The sequence below is a fragment of the Penaeus vannamei genome, chromosome 5 (assembly GCF_042767895.1).
Source record: "Penaeus vannamei isolate JL-2024 chromosome 5, ASM4276789v1, whole genome shotgun sequence".
In the NCBI taxonomy this organism is placed as follows: Eukaryota; Metazoa; Arthropoda; class Malacostraca; order Decapoda; family Penaeidae; genus Penaeus; species Penaeus vannamei.
This window is the reverse complement of record NC_091553.1, coordinates 34,312,618-34,336,369: the sequence shown is the minus strand read 5'-3', so window position 1 is coordinate 34,336,369 and position 23,752 is coordinate 34,312,618. Positions and strand designations below refer to the sequence as shown.

The following is a 23,752-nucleotide window of genomic DNA, read 5'->3' as shown; positions in this document are numbered from 1 at the left end:
ACTTTCCGGCATTCAATAGCACTTAGATCCTTGTACTATGAAGTGGTGGCAGTTTAGGCCGAATGGAATTCATTTAGTTACGAAAAATGCACGTTCACTTTAACAGTTACATAATCTATGCTTAGTGGACTTAATGCATAACAACTAGGATCACAGATTGTTGATAGTACTTACACACAGATGAATAGCTAAATACAAAATGTCTTCTACCACAATCTGCACCTTCAGGTAAAAAAAAAAAAAAACAATTAAAGATTTAATATTTATTAGCAAAATAAAAATTAAAAACTTAACAGATAAATGTCAACAATTTATCATTCATAGAAAAATCCTTTGGTATTGAATCTGAGAGTCAAAATTGCCTCTGGATTTTTACAAGAAATCCAAACCAGAGGTCTGTTCTTGGTTTCCATCTTCTGCAGATCAACAGGTCTATCGCACACCGAAATCTGCTGGTAAAGCCGGAACCCCTAAAAAACAAACAAAAAAACACATTAACATACTCTTCGGAGAATTTGTCAAAATTCAAATTTATCTGAAATTATGACTTGGGCATTGGGCTGCATGGGCATTTAATATCTTGCGACAGTTTTACTCACTTCAGAGAATATGTATTCATAAACGTCCAGTGTGCGTGTATGCTCCGAGAGAAGTAACAGGTACAAATCATCTCCGATTCGCATCTGTTCCTGGGCAACGACACCGTATGAGGCTAGAGATTCGTAGGGCTTGAATTTGGACGTGCGTACGTCGAATCTGAATACCTGTGGAATACATTTTACTATGAAAACAGCAACAAAAAAATGATTGTTCATGCATATATCCACATCTGAGTAAAAAGTTTTTATAATTACAAATTTCGTCACACGGCATGGCAAGGAGAAGAGACCTTAACACTAACCAGAACTTTCGTTGTATATTTCACATTATCTTCAAAGGAAGAAAAGTCAGCAGCCTTTAACTGAGCTAAAGCGAAGAAATGTTCCTGTACTGGTTCACTCGAACTCAGGAATATAGCTGACGTCACGTGATCTCCCATGTACTCTCCTTGCACTAAAAACTAAGAAAAAACACTATCAGTTTGAATGAGACTGTTAGAGAACAGAACACCTTTTCATACAACAAGAACTATCATCATGCAATATAAAATATAGCGATTTAATCCGTGTTAAAAAACAACAACAAAAAAACGTACCTTTTCCTCGGAGGGGAACCAACCATATACAAGCGACTTCGCAGTGTAAGGATCACTCGTGCTGTTCCCTGTCGCAGCATTTGCTACCAACATGTACCAGCGATCATTGACCTAGGAGAAAACGTTTAATTTGTGTAAATATACAATTTTCCGTAGAGATAAAGACGTGCAAATATCATGAGACTTATGGACGGGTACCTTTGTCATGTCCACCGTCGAGGCACTGTTGTGTGTAAGTGTTGACCAAACCTTGACTAGCTGGTTTTCCTCAAGCCGTAGTGCAGTGACCAGCGTCGTCTCGGTTAAATCGGTCACTGTTTAAAATTGTTCTTTTGAGACATTGTACATGAGAAAGGAACGTATCGCTAAATGGTCTAAACTTTTACGCAACAAACCACATTTTTAAATTTTGTAATTAGAGTCAGATTTACATATAAACTGTTTATATTTATTTAAATCAGTCAATTTAGAATCTAAATATTCGTACAGTTTAATACACTACGAGGCTCATTCATACATAAAAAGGTATGATATTACTAATTGCGATACTCCCAATATTTTTAGCTTTCCCAAGGCCTACTCACCATCAGCCATGCGACCAACAGTGACGAAATACGTCCGAGTTACTCCATTATCATCTGACGTAAAAGACGCAACGTCAGCGACCAAGCCCAATGTGTCATCCATGATAACTTTTGTATTATTGCTCCTTATTTTAAAAGTGCTGTATCCTGTTTGGCCGAAACATCTGTAAAAAATCAATTTCATTTAGTACTCGACAAACTGGGAAAAAACTAGTACAAATATATCCCTTTCATATTTCATATCTGATAGCTCGTAAACTGAAAATTCAAAATGTATACTCATGCTCAAGCCTTGTCCCTTCGGAAATACTGCTCTTGAAGACGAATACAGAATGATCACTGAAGGTAATATTATGCTGCAGGTTCCCATTTTCAGCAACCTGTGTTAATAGTTGCTGAAACTGTAGGCTTCGATTTTATGGGGCAAGGGTGTCAGGCTCGGAACCCTCGCGGGCCAATTTTCATTCCGGAGGGCCAACAAAGGGCAAACTTGGCTCTCTAGGATTACGTTATTAAAGCAAATTCTATAAAATAGATAGTGACACTAAGAATAAAATATCACATTTTAATAATTATTCTTGTGACTCAGTGAGCCGTCCCGAGGGCTACGAGTTTGACACCCCTGTTTTGAGCTAATAAAAGTACAGCCATTTATATCAAGCATACCTGCAAAGGTAAATATTCACTTGCGAAACTCAAACCATTTATCCTTACCTGGTACATTGCAGATCTTGCATTACATGTACAGACCAAGCCACAGTCCCTTACTGCCACAAAATTGTTTTCTCCCCACTGTCCATGAGTTAGTTTCCCTGCAAATTCAACGAGCTGGTTCCCCACTCTCTCTCCGTAAGACATTTTCTCGTATATACCTGAAAATAATCACACTTGGAATACATGTCCACAGTGCGGTAATAAATTATTAATATACTCTTGGATCAACTTACCACATGTAAGACGATCATTGTCATTCTGGACGTTCATGAATTTGGTGCTCAGGTCGGTCATCTTTTCACTTTGGGACTTAATGTTTGACATGATGTTCGAGACCTCGTGGTCAAGATCGTGAAGCCCCAAGCCATTAACTGTTCCTTGTACAGTAACCGAAGTTTCCGAGTCGACCACGTTCTCAATAACCTTGTAAGAATATTTGTTCACTCAGCCACAAAAGAAGACAAATGAACATTCTAAAACATCTACAGTACTTCTTAGTAAAATAAAACCGAGATAACTGGACTAACCAAACTTTTTCCAAATGTAGCAGGTTTATCCTTCCAAACAACAGATCTGTTCAGCTCCATTATATCCATTTCATTGATCTGCATCAAATCAATGGTTCCATTTACAAACAGGCCTCCATTTAACTCCTTCACGCCGGTGATATGTTGTTGAGATTTACCAGATTTTACCACAACATCAGAGAGTGTAAGGGTGTTGATCTCTTCTACCTCAAGGTTACCTGTGTCAAACATTCAGGCACTGAGCAAGAACACGAACCCATTTCTCTGCTTCAGAAATAAACGAGCATAAAAATGGAAAAGAAAATGTATGATTTTTGAAATGGACATGGATGTACATTGTAAATTCTATCTAACATTAGTGGAAATGACCCGCAACAAACCTTTCACTTCAATTTCTTCAAATATGCAATGTGAAGTCAAAGTCCCGTTGCCGTTCAAAGTGACGCGTTCTTCCAGCAACTGCTTTAGGTCTATTCCGTCTAAGTGTCCATCCACCTATATCAGTATAACACCAATTTAAAATTACTCAACAGAATTTACACTAGATCGATTTATACACATATAACCGGGGACTATAGTTATTTCAGAAGCTTCGCTGGCAATTTACCTTCAGATTTTCGCTGACACTAATGGGGGCCTCGAAAGTAATGCCACTGGGCACTTCCCAATCCTTGGAGACCACAATCAGATCGCTTGCCAAGACGTCACCAAGTGATTCTGTGGGATATCTTTATGCAGTAAAACTAAATTATCCTATTCTTGACTGTTTCAACATGACATAAAATATTTGAATAAAGACCTCCCTAAAAACAGTACAGTAACTTTTAGTAGCTTAGTTCACTGTAATAGTTTGTCTGATTAACAGAGATAAGGGGCAATTTTACCTAATGGAATTCAGTATATTTTTTTTAAACCACAATGCAATAATATATTTAGTAGCATCAGAATATGTACTCTATTTGGGATATTTTTGGAAAGAAACCACCCATGGGCAATAAAATACATTAACTGATCCCATAACCTGTATTCATCTCCTATTCTCACCAGAAATGTCGAGGTTTCCAGCAGCAAATCCATCAACAAAGATCTTAGAGCCGTCGATGAAGAGGGAATCACTCGTCGTTAATACTGCTCGACTGCCAAGAGCCGATATATTCAGGAAGTTGATGAGCACTCCGTCAGTATCAAGACGAGATATGGTCCTGCTTACGGTCAGATTCGCCACCGAAACTTCATTGGTAAACTGGAGGTCACAGCTAATGACCTGGAATGTAGGGAAAAAAACTTTGGTAAGATGATGTGTATTAATTAATAACTCAAAATATAGCAATGGGGTGAGGCTTCGGGGAGAAGCCCCTGGGTAAGGACGTTTATTGGCTCATAAGGCTCATAAGGCGATGTTTGTAGATTCCCAGAATGGTTAATGATCAAGACAACATATGGGCCATAAATCAAACGTCAGACAGCACCATCATAAAGTACTGTGGCGAAAAGGTTAAAATTAGTTGATAATGAGAAAATGTATTAAATGTCAAAGGTTGTAGAGTGCTGCAGGTGAGTATGGTAGTGAAAACGGTAAATGGGGAAGAGCAGGCCGTCCAGGACTGACACAGGGCTTCATCCTTTCAGGACGGCTGTTATACCTTTGAAAGTGGACAGAAGGGGGTGGGAAAGAAACTGAAAAGGAAAAGGAAAGGTGGAGAATACCATGGAAAATTAGTAGAAGCGACGGCTGAGGTCCAAGGTAGGGATGAGCCGCTACATTGGGCCTTAGTCTCCGTCTCCTAAGCCCCCCCCCCCCCGCCCATAACAACAAAGAGCAAGGGATTAGGGGTGGGGTTAATATGGACAGAATTATACTCGTATAATGGGGCACTAACCGTATCCTGATTATCCTGTACAGCTATATTATAAAGCTTGTCCACATAAACTCCATCCAGAGTTTCTGCCCAAAGGTCGTTTATTTGTACATCAGCAGAAAAAGTTGTGTTCCCTGCAACAGTAAAATACATGACAATTTTAATTCTTGCAATCAAACCATAAGCATGAAGTACATTTAGTGTTAGCAGATGGTACTTACAATTATGGTATTTGTTTACATGATACACTGTACTTGAGGCTACATTATCACAAGCAAAGATTTGAAGTTTTGAAGGATATACAGAGAATTGCTACAGAACATCTATAACTCCAGTTAAACTTTGGGTTTATTCTTGTAATCCATGTCCTAACAAAGACAAATCTATAACACACTGTACATGTTATCTACTAGCCTGTTATCTCTTGATCCGAGGACTTTCGGACCAAGGTTTCAAGGAAATGCTGGACATTAATCTTGGAGGATCCAGCCAGGATAATCTCTGAGATGGCATTCTCCTTCACTACAAGCTTATGCAGATTGACAGGCGAAAATATGTCAACTTCTCCTACACTTTTATTCCAGGAAGCAGACATCTCAAGCTGTAAGATCATTTTAGCTTAAAACTTTTCAAGATCATAAATAAAAGATAGAGATTCCTAAGTATATTTATTTATATATTTCCATGTCACAAATAACATGGATATTTACAAACCTCCATAACATCGCAACCATCAAGCAAGCCTGTGCCGGACAAGACACTGCTCATGACGACATTCTCCTCAAAGACAACCGTTCCTTCCAAAAATCCATCCTGATCCAACAACAAAAGGTCACTGGTATTCACTTCGTCAATAACCGGGGCATCAATATTTGCTGCAAGAAAGAGGCAATACAGACTTGATTTTGTTTCTCTCTTTTCTAAAGACCTGCATTTCTCACACATTTCTGACGTTGTATAGGATAATAAACACTTCTAAAGCAGAACATGTTTCTAGGGTTACATACTAGCCGTAATATTGGAGCTGAATGTGTAGTTGCCGATGATGCTCTGGTTACCACTTTTGGTCAAGATTCTGGGTACAAGTTCGGCCAAATCAATACCGTTGACAGTGCTAGGGTTGAAATCACCCAGGACAAATACAGGTTGATCTATTATTTTCGTTCCGGTGATTATGCCATCATGGTTCAATGGCACTACCTGTAAATTAAGAATTCAAACCATTTTGAGAGCCACTAGAAGGCAAACTAATGTATAGCATATTCTTCATGATTAAGAAATAAAAAAATGAATATGAATATCCACCTGTTTACCTTGCCTAAGTGATCTGCCCAGCTCTTGTTGTTTACTACATGCAGATTTGGTGCAGAGTTCAAGTGAACTGCCCCATCTACTGTGATTTTCCCTTCCACCAACTGTGATTGCAATGCCTCTCTCTTCAGACTGCGGGTTGCAAGGTCATCAACATCAACTCCATCGACCGTACCGGTGACGTGGAGTTGGCCCACTACCACAGTTGAAGAAAATATTTAAACAAAATGTAATAGTGCCTTGTGTTTTTATAAATTATATGTCTTGCAGATGCCAACTGTTTTTCCCCAAATGAAGTAAGTCGCTGGAAATTTACTCACTCTTTACCATCCATTCCCAACTCACCTTTCTCACAAAGATCTGACTACTGTGTAAAATATCACAACACGTCACGAGCACGCACCAGTGACAGTTCCTGCAAAGTCAAGTGGTCCAGAAATAGTGGCACTTTCATTTGCCAGTACGATGTCAGTCGCAGCTTCTTTCAAATCGAATCCATTCAGACTCTCCAGAAGCAGGTTAGCATTTGACAGACTCATTGATGAGGCTTCTATTTTCTCCATGAAGGTGAGTCTCTCTTTTATGCAAATGGAAAAGGGAGAAGTAAGGAAATATACAAGATTAACTTTGGTTATTAATAAAATATATGCAGAAAAGATGCAACTTACCTGTGTGAGGCACAGTATAATCTAACATCAGCAGGTCTGAGGTTAAATCCCAGCCGTTTAATTTCCCAGTGATGGACATGTCGCCGTCAATGGTCAACTTTCCATCAATTTTCTGAAAATGAAAAAAAAAAAAAAAATATGTCGACCATCCTACACATGTTCCGGAACCTAACAGATCATATGGAAGCAAGGAGTATATGTAAAAAAGTTACTTACCACTTCCCCTTCTATGAACTGATCGCTTGTCAAGTCAATAACCTCTTCCTCCAAAGCAGATATATCCACATCATCAATTGTTTTGTGATCAACCATTTGCATATCGCCCTCTATTGACACTGGAGCCTGTTTTCGGGTAAATGTTGTTAGAATATGCTATAAAACTTTATGTGGGAAATAGTGACAGTAGAAAAGTCATAATGTGTATAATAAACTTGATTAGAAAGGGACGTGCTTCTAAGTATCATTGATAGGAAAAGTGTCACCTTGAAAACGTAAGATCCAGTAACGGTCTGTGGACCCTGTGTATTCAGGTAGTTTGTCATTTGCTGCTGGTTCAACCTTGCTCCATTCACGGTGTCTCTAGAAAGTAGTGCCCCAATTATTCAGTATAAATAACAAAAAAAATTTTTGTACCGTTTTGCCGACACTACATAAATGAATAAAAAGCTACTTGATTTTCAAACATTGAAAGTATACCAATAACCAGTGGGTGAAAAAAATGTTCTCTATGAACAGTGGTCTGAATGAAGTGCCCTCTTCTTGAATTTGATCATTTACTTAAAAATTTATAATGTCCTTCAGCAAGTCTCATGAGACAACCTACATCTGGTTTTAGGATTAGCAGGACGACTGATTGATGGGCCCCCATTGTGTAACTACTTAGGTCACCTTAGGTCAGGTACATTGCTGTCCCACAGGGAACCTCACATCCCTCTCCCAAGGAAACCTTTTACCCAAGTTGAATAAAAAGGTGTTTGAAGAAAAGGGATAGTCTCAAGTGAGAGAGCATAGTGTGCATATGTTGGGTTCATGTGCTGTTGTGTTATGTTTATTCACTGGTCACAAATATAAGAGCAGAAATATTCATTCTTTTGAACCATTATTGAAAGTTCACTACAGAAACCACAGCCATCTAAATCGGCAGCTGCTGACATTTCTGATTCAGAGTCTTCCGACGGGGATGAAGAAATCCCCAGTAAGGAGTTTCAACAACATTAGACTCGACCTTCGATAGTGACGTCACTTGCTGCCTATATTTCAAAAACGTGGAACAATGCCTCGGGAACATCTTTCAAGTGGAGAAGGCGGGAGAATTTTCCTCGGAAACATTCCTTTTGTGGCAGTCCGGGGCTCAAGGTTCAAACGCCGCTTCAAATCTTCAAGGAATTCCTTGCTCATGTAGTGGAGGAAACGAATAGGTATGTAGAGTTAATGCTCATAACTTTATCTAGTGTTTATCAGTGTTGCTCAGCAGATTGAGAGGGAAAGGAGCCATGACCAGAGGTGGCAGCTCGTGACAGTTCGAGCGTCACTGCTACCTTGGTCTGAAGGTCCTCATGGAGCTGAGCTGGAAGCGTTGGATCTCTACTGGTCACGCAATCCGGGAGTTGCGATTGCCCATGACATATTATTGTGTGCAGACAGAATGACAGAATTCCGTCTTGTTCAGTTCACTTAAGTTCTTCGGCAATTTAGTTAAAAATCCCCACCCAATTACCTTGGTCTATCAGAATTTAGCGAATCTCTGATTAAGATTAAATACAATTGGGGATAGCGTAAAACCATTTCTGAACTGAGAAGCCTTGCTTTGCGCAAGTATACAAAGAATTTTCATGCCATCATGCATAATTGCGTATGTTCCATCACATATAATTTAATGCTGTTCAATGTGGTAGTTGAAATAATGTTGCATTAAAGTGAACGTTAATATGCGTGTTTGTGATTCATTCTTTGAATGAGCTCACTCTTCACACTCTTACACTTACACTTGAAACATACACACACACACATTCATTCACGCAGAACAAAAGAGACGGAACCTGTAACTACGACACAACAAACCCTATTAATGAAGGTTTCAGTTTATCCCGTAAAATTACAAAATTACCAATCGTGACGAGAGGCGATAATGCACAATTCTCATTTACATATTTGTTTCTTTCTCTATGAGACGACAATCGCTTCAAGTAAATCCTTGTGGATTGTAATTGTCGTTTCCCTTATCAGAGATGATTCGTAGCTCAAGCAGGTCTTTTCTTCTTGAAAAAATGAAAATAAATGAAAAAAACATTAAAAATTGCAAATTAATACAAAAAAAACGGCTAGTAGCACTTAACACCCCTCCCCCCGTCTTTTTTTTTTTCTCTTACTATGATCTGGTTCGATAATATATTAGATGGACTGTAAATATCTGACACGGATAGTTAGTGTAGGTATCAGTCACCTAGGATGCTGTGGAAGAGTGACTGGACCTAAAGGCGTCCAGACAGGCAACAAACACCTGGAGCTCATCATGGCAAGTATCTGCCGCCCTCAGATGCCGGAAAGGACACCCCTGCCCAACGTCCATAGATCTAGTCGCAGGTTATGAGACAGACTCAAGAGGGCATGACGTTTAATCCACACAGACCTTCCCGCTACCCGCCATGCGGCAACCCTCGCCTGGGCTTGCCACTGCGGGTTCCACTCAGCACTGACCAGTCTTGTATTTTCTACTTGTGCTCGTGTGTAACTCTTAACAATAAAGAGTTAATCCATTTAAGTAGCACCACTTCTGAGAACCAGTGTCAATGTAGGTCACCACCTTTTACACTGCCCCCAATTTAGCCCTCGGACAGGGAGTGGGTGAGGTGCCTCAGGCACTCCAATAATTTGTAACAACTATCATGATTCTAAGTGGTTCCTAAAAGAAGGAAAAAGATGAAGAAATGTGTGAACATGAGAGAAGGAGAATTGGCGCGACTGGAAAGAGATGAATAATAACGCAAAGGTAAACAAAGTATGAAATCAATGTTGACTGAATGGCAGAACTGCACCACGAGTTTCATAGAAAAATTAAGATATGCCATGCAACTGGGCGGGGCAATTGTGATTTCGAGCAATTGCTGGACGAGGGAGAGGGAGGCCGTATCCCACAGTGCGGGCAGGCCACTCGGAGCAGACCCTGACGACTCGGGGATATAATGGGACAGTGGTGACGGTCCCAAAAGCTGGTGAAAAGCTCACGAAAGAGATAATTTTCCAAGTGCCTCAAGTAGAGATGCTGAGGTGGATCAAATTTCAACTCTATGTAAGGCGCAATTACAGCCGCTCAGAGCACTTGCCAGAGCCCTGGTGGATCATGCAGCACCAGCACTTTCCATAGCCTGTCAAGGAATGTCGTCTTGATGCCTTTTGTAATAGGTCCTAGCACTGGATCATAGGGTACTATTATCGGGACCACACGTAAAACCAACGGTTGCACCATAAAACTGGCACGGACTTTTTGCACAATCCGTGATTGCCAACTCAGGCTATATGGCTGCCTGGCTCATTTCCACAGAAGGATCCTACTTACCACATTGTCTATGCAAGACAACCCTGGTTGGAGGTGGCCTGTGGGACGACTTAGGAAGTAGTGGCTTGGGCAGACTGATCAAACCCATTATGAAGAGCTTGAGGTGGGCCGAGTCCCTGCCTGTTGGTTCGACATGGACCCCTTTGGGTGGAAATGAAGGGTGGATGCGGCTATGCCCTCCCGTCGCCGTTAGCTCCAAATGATATAGTGTCCTATGCTTTAGACACAGAAATGCAGAGATAATACGTTAACCTGAGCAGGTTCTATAGATGCTTAGGAATGGCCAGGTATTTGAGATTTTGAAGAGGTACAGGCATTTTCATTAATAGCATAATCAAAACAATATGTAAACCATCTATCTGCATTCAGTTTGTTCTGATGCTGTTATACTGATATTGTTATAATTATTGGCATTGCGATTGTAATTGCCATACTGATATCGATAAAGAACGAAAAAATCTTTATAATTAAAGAAAACGGTAGACAGGCAGGAATAGGAATAGGCTCCTTGGCGGCTATGCACAATTGTTAAGCTACCTATTTGTAGTCAATTATCAGACGAAAATCTGAAGATGGTATGTCATGTGATGCCATCCCAGCAGTGTGGGTGACTGTCATTATCACTGACTTTATCACTGCATTTCCATAAACAAGTATGTAATGGTGCCTTGGACAGAGTCAAAGGCACCATGCACACTTAGTCCTCCCAAAGGGCTGTCTCTAATTCCATCGCTCTTTTCCGGGGCACTGAATTCACATTGTTTTCATTGTCTGTGTTCCTTTATGCTAAAAGCTACACATTTTAATCATTTTGTGTATGGGGTATTTTAATGTTCTAATCTTTTTCACTTTGCTTGACCATTTACATTAATTTGTTAAATTTCTTACGATCGTTTACAAAGGACTAGTTTCATGAATTGTGATATATCCCGTTTCTAGGGCAACGTCTGGCGTTTTGTGCAATGAGTAAAATTTAAACAAATGTTGGTATTGGTATGGAAAAGGATATTTTTAATTATAATTCAGTAGGTCTCATTACTTAAAAAGGTCCCATTTCAACATCGAAAGTTTGTCTGAACACAAATCACTTTCTTCTTCGTTCTACAATATATGAAATTACACCTATTGCTGGTATGCAAAAATAATCATAACCAAATTTTATACTACTTCCTTTTTTACAGAATTTTAGATATAACATTGCAGAGGACTCACCGGAAAGTGGCGTTTTTCAAGGAAGGTGAAGCCGTGATCACCTGATCTGTACTCTTCCTCCAGTATCGGCTGCCAATGCCATCCATTGCAAGGTTATTAATGGTGTGTGCTGTCACATTTCCTGTTACCTGGAAGTTCACTCTTGTTACTTTCTACACAAAAGAATAACCTTGCATGTTATCTGTGTACAACTACTACACTGGACTTCTGTATGAGAAGAGAAGAAACTTTTTCAAACTAATAAGTTCCTATATATTTTCGTCCTTCTACATGGTTATCATGGTTATTAGGCATCTGTCATTCCCTGTTGCTCTTCTTCGGTTTCACATCTGCTGAAACTCAAAGAAAGGTATCTTTTTCAACACTACAAACATTCCTTCATAGTTATTCTAATTATTAATAGGAGGAATGCTACTCATGTATTTAATGTCCGTCACAGTTATGATAATGTATTTTAATTGTTAAGCTCATCAATGGCACTTGAATGGCAGTAATAGGCTACCACGGCACACGGAACGAAAGTAATGGGCGTTAATATTGGTTGCGACGTGGTTAGGGCGACTATGAATCCATGAAGTATTAAATTATATTGAGCCTCATTGTAAAGTCGTTGAAAACAGTGGCGGAGTCAGGGGGGCAATAAGGGTTCCAGACCCTCCCCAACTTTTGAATGTACATTCACCGTTAGTTTTAAATTTAATTTGAATCTCCCCGCCTTTTAGCACCGTAGGTTTTAAAACGTTCTTATTTTTTATGCAAAGAAATAAGAAAAATTGAGGGCCCTCACCTTCAAAAGGGGGAAATTTTCGAATGAAAATGAGAAACCTTTAAAAACTTGGTGCCACTTCAGGTTTCTGATAAGTAACACTGATGTCTATGCAAATGGTCCATGACTGGTCTTAACTGGTGCACCTGACCAGAAGTTAATGAGGATATTCTTTACAACTGATATATAAAGGGCTATCATAGCATTCTTCAAAACAAGTTCCTTGTACACCAGCTAAGAAGTTATGCCTATGCTACACCATCTCCTTTTGAAGGAAACTTCGTCATTCCTCTCGAACCTGGAGAAGGCTCTCCAGTGACAGCAGACTGCTACGCCACGTTCCTTTGTGACATCTCAATGGGAGGGCTCACTGTTACACATGACCCAAGTGCTTACATTGCAGCTAGCCCATTCATTGGCTTGACATCGACAGTTACATATCACCTTGTCTCCTAAATATATATTCGATTGTACACAATGTATCGTACTTAACCGCAAAGCCCACAGGTTTTGGGGGAAGCTCTCTTGAAGGGAGCAATTAACAGACAATAGAGTTGTACGCAGTGTCAATTCTGGAAATACCCCTGAACTCAATGCCAGACTGGAGTCAGGCCTTGCCCGTATCAAAGCACCCCTGAAGTATTGGTTAAACAAGATACAGCAGTGTTACAGCTGTAGTATTATAGGTAGATTTATCAAGCCAGTGTTGTTCAGCAATGAAATTTAAGAAAAACTTTCTATAGCAATCGTCATGAAGTAAGACTTACTGCTGGAAGTAGTTAGTCATGTCAGTCACGTAGTAGTTAGTCACGATGGAAAAAAGTCAAATGCAGCAGTAGTTCACCCAATTACTTAGTGATTTTCATCATTCAGTATCTGATATCACTACAAATACCAAAGCAGGAGCCTTACATCTGATTATATGATAATTAGACACTGATGCGCGTCTGCAATCTACTCTACTGAGCTAAAGAGGATTTCTTGAATTAACAATTACGAATGTGATTAATGGGCTATGATCTTGCGAGTGTGGAGTTAAAAAACCGCTCAAATAGTTAATATATGTGGAGCATAAGGTTAAAGATGTGATGGTATAGGCACAGTTACAGATATAGCATTAGGACTAATTCTTGCCATTACACCGAATGAAGTTCTAAAGGTCGGCTACCCAGTTAAACTACTGATCCCGACAATGAAAATGATGCAATGAGTCGAGCAACCGTTTTCACATGGAGAGTCTTAACCGAAAATTATACATCCTCTAAGTTCTGCTACAATGCAATAATACAAATTTGCATCAACAGCAATTGTTGAAAAAACTCCTCAATACCAAGATAAAATGTGCCATGCTGTGTCAGTGTGAGCCCACCTGGAGAGGAACAGTCAGGTTGATAGCATCACTGATCATAAAGATCTCCGTGTATTCCATCATTCTGAGGGATGAAGGATCGACCAGGTTGATTGTCGCTCCTTCTGCCATGAGGACGCCTTCGCCACTCGTCACTCGCACGCTGTCATTAAACGTTATGCGACCTGGCATGTGCGAACAAAATGGTTACATGTTATTTAAGTTTATACTGAATATGAAGAAATTGGTGCCTGGTTTGTGTTCAGAGTAAATGTGCACTATTTTCGTAAATGATTAAAATTAAAATCATTGGGCATCTTGTCTAAAAATTGTAAAAAAAAATCCGAAGTAGTAATAAAACCAATCCTTGTATACTGGCAAATTGTGCATATCGAAGACTAACATCTAGGAAAATAAAGTCTGGGAAAATTAACTTTCAACTTTTCCCCAATTAAGGAAAATATTGTGCTGTGGCATTATTCCAATAAATATCTTATGCTGTTGAATTGCATGTTATTTTGCTTATAGTCATGGATGCACTTGATGTGTAAGCACTAGTATCTTCAGACAAATATAGAAACCAAAAGCAGTTAAGAAAATATGCAGACTCTACCATTTACTGGGCATTCGAATTTCATTAACGATCACCATATGGTGATCGTTACATGCTATCAACATTTATAAATGCTATACACCACAAATAGATCTCAAATAAACTTCACTTATACTGGTTTAAGTTTAGAAAGGTGTATTACTTTCATCAATTGTACTACACAACAAATTGAATAAAACCAGCTGTTAATTTCAATGCGATTCCGATTTGCTTTTTTTTTTTTTACTTTCACATAAAAAGAATCATTTACATTACTATAGTGTGCAAAGTACCAGTTTATCATTTATCTATCAAATTTTCCTATCACCACTTGAGGGTGCCAGAGATTCATCAGATTCCTCAAAGACCCCAAGGTCGAAAGTATTACAGTAAGAAAAGAATGATCATCTGTGTCTAAGGTCTATGAACATACCGTCTATAATGTGGTCGCCTGTCGTTAGAACTACGTCTTGGCTGAAGTTGAGACCGTTTACATTTCCACTATTCATGGCCGTAGCTATTGTAGCGTCGTCAAAGTAATAATTGCCAGATATGACGTCACTGGAGGACACTTTAATCATGTCTTTCCATGGGATTTCGTTCACTCGGGGATTGGTAACATTTCCTTCCACGCTAACATCACCACGGTATGCGATCTTACCTGAAGAAACCGTCATAGATATAAAGTAATAAGAATTAATTTTACTTTCATTTTCATCATGTAGTTTTATCTAAACGGTAATGACTTACCTGACAAAGTAAAGTCACCTGAGGTCCTAACAACAGACTCGTTTAGCAGTTTCAAGTCAACATTATTTATGAGTTTTACGTCTGCATTGCCCTCGACCTTGACGGCACGCAGAGTATAGTCTCCCCTCAGGATCTGGGTGCTTTGCCCTGTTGTGTACACCGTGCGATTCGACAGGTCAGCTAAATCAACCTGTGTAAATACAATTAAGGGTCTGCAACTGTCCCCAAATACAGCGTGCAATATACCATCTAACAAACAGGTTTTGAATACATACACCATTGACCAAGCCAGCGTCCAACGACTTAGCCACAGTGAAATTCTGGAAGGTCTTCACAGAGGTGAAGGTGGCATTAGCGTCCTTCATAACCATATGTTCCGTATCTACTCCGTTAATGAGCATGGACACGTCAGAGTTAATAGCTGTCGCATGGACGTGGTCGTACGCATGGTGTCCAGTCACTTCCTGAGAGGTGGCATTCTTCAGCATAAACTCTGAAATGAACAGGCGAATCCAATCCTATCTTGCATCATTCCCCAGCATTGTAATCGATATTTTTGTACCATTTATATATAAACTTGGCAGTGATTATCTACTTATTTACATACATTTTATTCACTGATGGTGGATATACTACAAGAACGATAGAGGAAAATGAATCCGAATTATAAAGTCTAATTACAGTTTCCGGATTCTCTCTCATTTATCATAATTTAATTATATAATTACCTAGTAAATTTTGAACACATGTGTACTGACGGAATAATGTTTATAGTTTACTACTTCGGAGCCAGAGAAATATTCAGAAAAAGTTTCAATCTGCAAAGATATATGTACTTTTACATCTATGCTACAACCTGCATATGAAACAGACGAAATGCATGGGGTGGCTGTAGTTTGATATTCTTACAGAGAGAGAGAGAGAGAGAGAGAGAGAGAGAGAGAGAGAGAGAGAGAGAGAGAGAGAGAGAGAGAGAGAGAGAGAGAGAGAGAGAGAGAGAGAGAGAGAGAGAGAGAGACAGAGATGGGGATGGTACAACGAAAAACGTCTTTGAATGTTATAACATATCCCAATACCGATCTGAACACAAGATTGATGGACATGGATGCAACAAACTCACGGTTCGAGTAGACGCCGTTGATGGAGGTCGCTGGCAACTCCGTGCGCGTGACAAAGCGTTCCGTGTTCATTGTGTGGAGTGAAAGAACTGAACTGACATTCTGGGCGATTCCATTCATCATAAACACATGGTGCATGTTCAGGAGTGGCACATCATTTAACTGGGAAAGTAACAGTAATGAGTATTAACCGATAAATTTAATCAATTCTGATGATGGAAGTATTACAAGTTCCAGTTCGTTCCACTTTTTATGGTGCATTTGCGCCTGACATGCCTGGAACCATCACACTTTATCGCAACCTACTGAGGGAATAAAAAAATGCTATTTTTTAATCACTCCACCTTACTAGAAAGACCTTAAAACATCGGAAGACAAACATTACATTTCTAAATATATCAACTATTTACAAAAGGAAAAACGATTTTCAGACTTCCGCTTGTGACATCACCAGTAGTTCAGTCGCCGAAAGGGGTACTTTCACCAGGATGAGATTTAAATCCTCCACTAAAATATATAAAAATATCTACACAAAAAAATCTTTGTAAATAGAAAATGAAAAGAATATTCAAATCCAGTTTTGTCAAGAAAAATGGAAAAAAGTAAAAAAAAAAACTCGTCCAAATTCCGTTTTTAAAAAATGTGACGAGATATACCCCAGTGGTTAACTAAGGTAAACAAGTCCTTCCTACCTTAATAGACCAAGGAAAAGGGCAATAAATACACAAGTGCCTGAGCTCTTTGCCTGCGTGTGGTGGTTCCATGCACGTCAAGACCGGAAAATGTGGAGCGAATAATTAATTACAATAATTAATGATAGAGAACTTGTAGTACTGCTATTCATAATAATCTATTATGACTATGGTTATATCTATTATCGTAAAATAAGAAAAAATATAATTTTATAGTCATAATAAACAGTGATAAATGATTAACAATGACCAAAAATATCTAGTTAATATTGGTAAATTTCATTAAGTATTGATAAGAGGCTACCAGACAACCCACAAGGCTCCACTTACCTTGTCTATATTGATAACATTCGACTCGAACTTATCAGAGGAAAGCGAAGTAGCATCAACAGGACCAGTGATCTCTTGGTTCCCAGAATGGTAAAGTATGTCCGGTATGTTGGAGGCGAGCGTCTCCACAAGATCCTATTCAGAGAAAACACGGCCATTTGGTGCGCTTTTGAGAGCAACTGATATGTATATTACGGATTTCTAAGTGTAACTGCGAGACTAACCTCAATTTCTGAAGTTTTGTTCGAAAAATTGCGGAAAGTGTCTGCATTCGGGTCGACAGCGTCAGCTCCCTTTATAGTAACTGTCTGAAAAGAAGTCTTGCCTCTAACAGACAACCCACCAGAGAACGTCACTGGGCCGGTCCAAGTCTGGAAAAGGATAATTTTTTTATAACAGCTTTGATAGTCACTAAGACTGATGGCATGTCACTCATTAGTAACTTTAAAATAAAGTAGTAATCTGGATCCCAAAAGGTGCTTTTTCACGTTTTCCTGGAGAAGCTACCGATTGTTATTCCCTGATCTCTTCTTCTACCTGATTCTTATCCGTGGTCATCAGGCCACCAGTCGTCGTAACACTCTCGATGTATGATAGAGCACGTTGACTTCCAACAAGCTCACTCCGCAAGTCTTTTAGGCAAAGCAGAAGTTCGCCTGGCACATTCACTGGAGGCTCTGTAAATTCATGAAGTATACTCTAATATCCTACTGCGATGTTAGTTTTTTATAATCACATACAAATTTGTGAACCAGAGAAAGCTAGGAATAATGCTTCTGCAATGCAATGAAATTGAGCAGTCATTTATTTTTAACAAGTATTTTCTTACCTAATTCAATTTCCTCTATTGCAACATTCTGTGCTTCCAGATTGGTATTGCCGTGATCGTCTTTGCACGTGTAAATTAACACATGATTTCCTTCCATTGGGACCATGAACATATTGTCAATGATGTTACACTTGGTTTCTATGACAAAGTCGGAGCGGTAATGTGCAGATGTATCGTCCGTGTAAATAGTAATTCTACCCTGAACAAGAAAATATTTGGTTGAATAATAATGAAATAATTGTAGTTGTGACTTTTCCTAAAACTTCAAACAGCTGAAGAATACTCACGCCATTAGAAACCATTATTATAGTTTCGAGGGAAGTGAACAAGAACGTTTGCACACTGCTGCTTTCACGCGTCAAGGGAAGGGAGTCTAATGCTTGCCAAAGCAGCAGCTGTTCACCTAGGGTAAAGAATATAATTGTTTAAAAACTGTCTGCACTAGTTATTTTGGAGAACAGTTAGAATGCTGTAATTCATATTCCGAGAAATGACTCAAACCTCAAACTAACTTGTCCACCAGTAAATCTTGGTAGATCCTTCATTATTCAGTGTTACAATATAATGTTTGTTTTCTTGTGCTTCGATGTAGTGCAAAACTTTGTATACATCAGTGTCCGGAAGTTGTTGTAAGAGAGTCACAGTTTGTACAACAGGGTCGAACTTGTAGACTTGCGAACCTTCCTGGAGAGAATAGTTTTCATCTGAAGCTAGTAAAGATGGAGGAAACTACAGGCTACAGGAGATAAAATATACTGTGAAACACTGCTTACTGTTGTTACTCACAGAATAGGACATGGCAAACACGAGATAATAATTGCCCCATTCACTGAAGCCTGTAACATCATACACATCCTTAGTTCTGAAGACTAGTTCATCTTGGCGATCAAAGTAGTTGCCATTCAGTCGATATAATCTTCATACCCCAACATGACCATGAAAATGTAAAAAAAATCATGACCTAATAGGTTCCAAACTGGAGAAATTTTACAACACACCTGTATCACCAAATCCTTCATTAGACAAACTTAAAAATATACCGAGATCTGGCATGAAGTGAACCATCGCCAGGGGGGTCCTTGGCCCCGACGACCAAATACAACTCGCCCGCCGCCTCGAACATGAACAGCCCGCCCACCAATCCTTCTCCAGGGATAATCTGACTGGACTCGGCTGCCGTCGGCGAAGTGAGGTCCACCCTCACGATTCCCACGAAATTGGCTGCTGGGGGGGCCACCGCAATCCAGAGCTGTCCGCCTATGATGTGGCTCTTGATCAAGTAATATAAACACGCTTTGTATATAAGTTGTATACATTATGAATAAAAATGGTGAAGGTATTAGGGCTACATATCTTGCAGTAGTCTTGTAACAAGTTATATAGCTGACAAAAATGAATTATCCCTTAGTGCTTCTCCAAAATGGGGCACAAGACCTGAAACCTTAAATAACTAAAGAATATATTAGCAACACTAAAAGTATGTTCGTGTCTAAGCTTACAGCAATTTTGTCGACACCACCGAAAATATGTAACTCGGAGTCTACTAGTTGGTGAACTCCACTTTCGTTTCTGGATACCTCGAGCACCATAAGGTCATGATGGCTATGGAAAAATAGGAAAAAAGAAAGGCAGATTTATGCAATTAACCATGGAGTTCCAAATTCCAAACCAATATTTAAAAGAAAATAAATAGCGAGCACATGCTTTAAAAAATTCTAGCAGAGCGCACACTATGAAATACACTTTACTGCAGTGCCCTTTACCTGTGATACCCTAACACCCAGTAGTCTTTGTCTTGCGCAGCCAGAACCTGCAATGCTGAGACCTCTTGAAGGAGAGAAGAGAAACTAAGCGTCATTGTCTCCGTTCTGTTTACCTTCATGGAAGTGACGTCAAGGTCTGGAATATCAATTGGATTTTAAGCCTTCTGGCTAAAAGCGAGAGGTTTGTCTGTCACAGGGTAGATTTTTTTTTGCAAAAGGTAATTAGAATAAACATTATGAATTGAACTACAGCATGTATTCTTACCAGTGTAGTTTTTAACAATGACTAAATGCATGAAAATTTACCTCGTTTATATCTGCGAGTTTCTACGGAAAATGCTTTGCTTATCTGAAGGTTTGCGACGTCCAGAATGCCATCTGTATATGCTTTCAGGTCTGCTAAAGATCTGAATGGTCTATCGTGCATCGTAGCCATCTGACAATATAAATGTACAATTCAGTTACTGTTGCCCTTTTTCTCAGCACAAGAGAGTGTATTTGCGCATGTGCATGAGAGTGTATTTGCGCATGTACACGAGTGTGTGTACATGTGTACATATGCTTAAACCGGATAAATGCCTAACTTTTACATCTATTTTCAGGTTAATATTCGCAATTACAAGTCGTTAAAACGTTATTTAAACCATGCAGGTTTTCATTCCAGCAAATCACCCAATTTAAATATCACAGCCAAAAAATACCGTATAGAAAAACAGAACACTCTCCCTAATCCTTTCGTCTATTTACCAAGTTGGCGAGGTTTGGAGGTCCTGGTAGAGACCAAGCAGCAGGCAGAGAGGCAGTCACCATCAATAACGCATGCAATACAAACAGGGACATGTTTGGTGCTACAATCTTGATCATATTCCTGCCTGAAAAGAGATACATCCTCATCAAAATGCTATTTGAATAGTGCTCTTAACTGCCTAAAAGCTTTAGAAATAAAACTATTTGATTGGAATTTTGTAGCTGAGTCGACGACTTGGTCAGTTGTGGCTCATATTTATATACTTGTACAAATGTCAACATCGAATAAAATTGGTTATAGGAGTCAGCATACTGGTATGCTTTACATTCCTCCATGAAAATTGTAGTGTAAGAGGAAGACGTGTTCTTCCCTCTCTGTTTACCTTGTGGAGTGCAATAATCAATGTGATGAACAAATACCCCTTTTCATCAGTTTTCTCCGGCCTAGTTCATCACTCGCCACCCTAACCTTTGATCTTCCATTATGTTTTACCAGCTTTCCGTCGTTTGCCCTCGTAAGCCTTGGTGTTCTTCTGTAGAAGGGGTGTTTACTACATGACTGGTGTCTATATCTCAGAGGAGGGAATCGTGTGGCTGTGTTAGTATGGCTGGGTGTTAGAGTTGAGTGGAGATCGCTGTAGGAGCCGGAGAAGCTCCCTAATGGTTACTGCTTAGCTGTGGTGCTGTTGGATGATCTTGAGACGATGTTTGATCTCGTTCCAGTTTCTACAGCTTAAGTACACAGGAGTTGTGTAAGCTAACAGGGAATGAAAGGAGCCTGCAGTCCAATCAGAGGTGTCCGGGTGAGCCAGTCAGGTCCCGTCAGTAAGTTATGGGTTGGGTTTGGTACACTCCCCTGTCATCCGCTCTTATGAGGGTGTAATTGATTAGTGAGAATCACACCTGGCGCCACAATGGCATCAGTGGATGACCCAAGACCTTCGACTTTTAAGGGTCTATGCGTGAAGAATACACCTGATGCTCTCATCTACCTTTTCAAAATTCTTCTGGTGAGGAATGTGTGGAATCGGACAAGGGGTACATACCACCGATAAAGCAGCACAGCGCCAAGGATCATTCCGGCGAGTATTTTCCGTCATTCCATATTCTTTCACAAATCCTCACATCCCCCTCGGTGATGATTCTGACTGACTGAATTGGAGGAAGATTTTGTGCCACTGGATGACATCGTTGTACTCCTATGAGAATCTCGCCGAGTAAGAAACTGCAGGGATCATACCACCCCCGGTTCCTTCTCCTTTGTTTGGAAGGAGAGAATGAAACGCTGTGCTTCGACTTCAGAGCAGCTCCTGGAGTCAAGGTTCCCGACGGATGTTGGTTCACGGCCATAAGAGGTCTACAGCAAGTTCCTGACAAGAACTGGAAAAGTTTTGGTCTTACGCTTGGCTGATGTCGTCGGCGATTTTCTCCACACATGACCCAGAATTGGTTCGTTGGCGCTTCGCAGTCAACTAAGCTGAGCATCAAGTTGTGCAAGCACTGAGTGACGAACTTGAGTACGGCTACACTATTGCCGTCAACATCGAAATAGGGCAAGATCACAGGGAGATCCCTGCAAGCATAAAGGTGGCAGTAGAACTCTTGAAAAGAGTGGGCATTGTGACTAAGGGGTACAGAGTACACACTGACAACTGGTACTCATCCCCAAGTCTATTTCACTACCTGTAGGAAAGAAACAAGTGCTGGCGGTACAGTTGAACATGCCGACAGATCTGCAGGCAAAAGGGTGAGGAAACAGCCTTTCACAGCACAGACTCGGGAATGTTCATCCTTCAGAGGATGGACAAGAGGCCTCTCCACAGTCCACACCAATGAAAGTTGTTCTTGCTTCTATCAGGAACTTTTAAAAAGCCGCAGGTTGTACTAGAGTACTACAATGGCATGAAGTGAGTCGAACATAGCTTGCTCAATCTTCCATGTCTAAATAAACACCAGTCATATAAAAAGATCCTTTTCAATTTCCTGGACATAGTTGTCAACTCCCTGGCTGTACACAATGTCTTTGGCAGGAAGATGGTATAGGCCAATTTCAAATTATAGTTTGTGCGGGGCTTGCTTCAGAAGAGTGCTGAGGAAGGAGGACCCATCTCACTCCTGCTCCTGCTGTTGTAGTTGATGTCGAGGAGCATATGCAAGAAGGGACACCCTTCCAAAGATAGCGATGCTGTGCCTTCTGGAAGACGAAGGGGAAGAGGAAAAACGAGCAGCATATGCATATATGTCATTTCCCTTGCTTTAGGGAACACCTTAGCACCTTACATGCTCCCTGAAGTTCAAACTATAAAATGTGTAATGCAACTAAGTACATTTACAAATATTATTATAAAAAACACCACTTACTTTACACAGTAAACTTCCACAAGTAATGATATACATATACATACAAGTAGGGGGAAAAAGGACATCCAGAACATTTTAGCGTTTTTTCCCCCCTCCCTCCCCCCCCTTAAAAATTATAAATTCAAATCCCACCACCCCCCTTCTCCGTCCTGTCCTACTCGCGCTAACGTCTGCCAGGTCACCTTCTCCACAGATGGACCCCCCTCCTCTCCCCGTGCCGGCCCGTTTCACCGTCGAACACCGGACAACCCCACCCCCAGCATCTCGAGACAGGAAAAGACGCGTGAGTAATAGTGAACCTTTGCGTCCTAGGAGAAGATACCTCTGACAGTAAAAGTGAACTAGATGAAAAAGATGGCCTCCTCATTGTCACTACTCACATTGCCCACATTGAAGAAAACTTCAATCACACAGGTCAAAGCTTAATCTTTAATATACTTGAAGACGTTCAAGCCTCTCCTCACGAGTATCTGACTAACAACCAATATACTCATTAAAATCCGTAATGGGTCAAATGATCCTCCGCAAACCCTAAAATCGCATACTAGCTTTAAGCCAAAGCTAAGTAAAGTAGACTTTGAAACAGATGATGTACATATTGTCGAAAGAGAGATCACCCTCGGCAGTCATGTTATCGCAAGCGATGACGATTGTGGAAACAATCAGACATTGGATTGAGGAGGCAGCAGTAGGAGTTGATGAACTTACAACTGAAGCGGGAAGCGGGTTTGACATTGAAGATATCCTCGATCATCGCATTTACACAGCTCGGCTTCTCATGCCACAGGCTCTAGAGAAGTACGTACCCTATCCAAGTGGTGTTTGCAAGT

The 23,752-nt window shown here is 40.1% G+C and overlaps 1 protein-coding gene across 1 annotated transcript in view; it reads right to left on the bottom strand.

Annotated features, from left to right (window-relative positions):
• Positions 1-248: 248 nt before the first annotated feature.
• The window catches only part of LOC113830557 (uncharacterized), a 29,634-nt gene continuing 6,130 nt past the window's right edge, over positions 249-23,752 (bottom strand). The window contains exons 2-41 of the mRNA XM_070122101.1: positions 20,562-20,686; positions 20,121-20,250; positions 19,815-19,950; positions 19,551-19,653; positions 19,092-19,321; positions 18,838-18,967; positions 18,564-18,735; positions 18,339-18,454; positions 18,052-18,250; positions 17,760-17,899; positions 17,447-17,593; positions 17,223-17,357; positions 16,203-16,362; positions 15,358-15,575; positions 15,083-15,272; positions 14,766-14,993; positions 13,762-13,925; positions 11,627-11,754; positions 7,341-7,437; positions 7,075-7,200; positions 6,859-6,970; positions 6,594-6,767; positions 6,193-6,386; positions 5,887-6,079; positions 5,594-5,754; positions 5,294-5,480; positions 4,901-5,013; positions 4,065-4,284; positions 3,628-3,737; positions 3,401-3,515; positions 3,021-3,238; positions 2,727-2,916; positions 2,494-2,651; positions 2,059-2,159; positions 1,780-1,943; positions 1,394-1,509; positions 1,196-1,306; positions 902-1,060; positions 600-764; positions 249-470 (exon numbers count right to left, since the gene is read on the bottom strand). Of these exons, the coding sequence (XP_069978202.1) occupies positions 315-470; positions 600-764; positions 902-1,060; positions 1,196-1,306; positions 1,394-1,509; positions 1,780-1,943; positions 2,059-2,159; positions 2,494-2,651; positions 2,727-2,916; positions 3,021-3,238; positions 3,401-3,515; positions 3,628-3,737; positions 4,065-4,284; positions 4,901-5,013; positions 5,294-5,480; positions 5,594-5,754; positions 5,887-6,079; positions 6,193-6,386; positions 6,594-6,767; positions 6,859-6,970; positions 7,075-7,200; positions 7,341-7,437; positions 11,627-11,754; positions 13,762-13,925; positions 14,766-14,993; positions 15,083-15,272; positions 15,358-15,575; positions 16,203-16,362; positions 17,223-17,357; positions 17,447-17,593; positions 17,760-17,899; positions 18,052-18,250; positions 18,339-18,454; positions 18,564-18,735; positions 18,838-18,967; positions 19,092-19,321; positions 19,551-19,653; positions 19,815-19,950; positions 20,121-20,250; positions 20,562-20,678 (6,183 nt within the window). The 5' untranslated portion in view covers positions 20,679-20,686 and the 3' untranslated portion in view covers positions 249-314. The remainder of the gene's footprint in view (positions 471-599; positions 765-901; positions 1,061-1,195; positions 1,307-1,393; positions 1,510-1,779; positions 1,944-2,058; positions 2,160-2,493; positions 2,652-2,726; positions 2,917-3,020; positions 3,239-3,400; positions 3,516-3,627; positions 3,738-4,064; positions 4,285-4,900; positions 5,014-5,293; positions 5,481-5,593; positions 5,755-5,886; positions 6,080-6,192; positions 6,387-6,593; positions 6,768-6,858; positions 6,971-7,074; positions 7,201-7,340; positions 7,438-11,626; positions 11,755-13,761; positions 13,926-14,765; positions 14,994-15,082; positions 15,273-15,357; positions 15,576-16,202; positions 16,363-17,222; positions 17,358-17,446; positions 17,594-17,759; positions 17,900-18,051; positions 18,251-18,338; positions 18,455-18,563; positions 18,736-18,837; positions 18,968-19,091; positions 19,322-19,550; positions 19,654-19,814; positions 19,951-20,120; positions 20,251-20,561; positions 20,687-23,752) is intronic.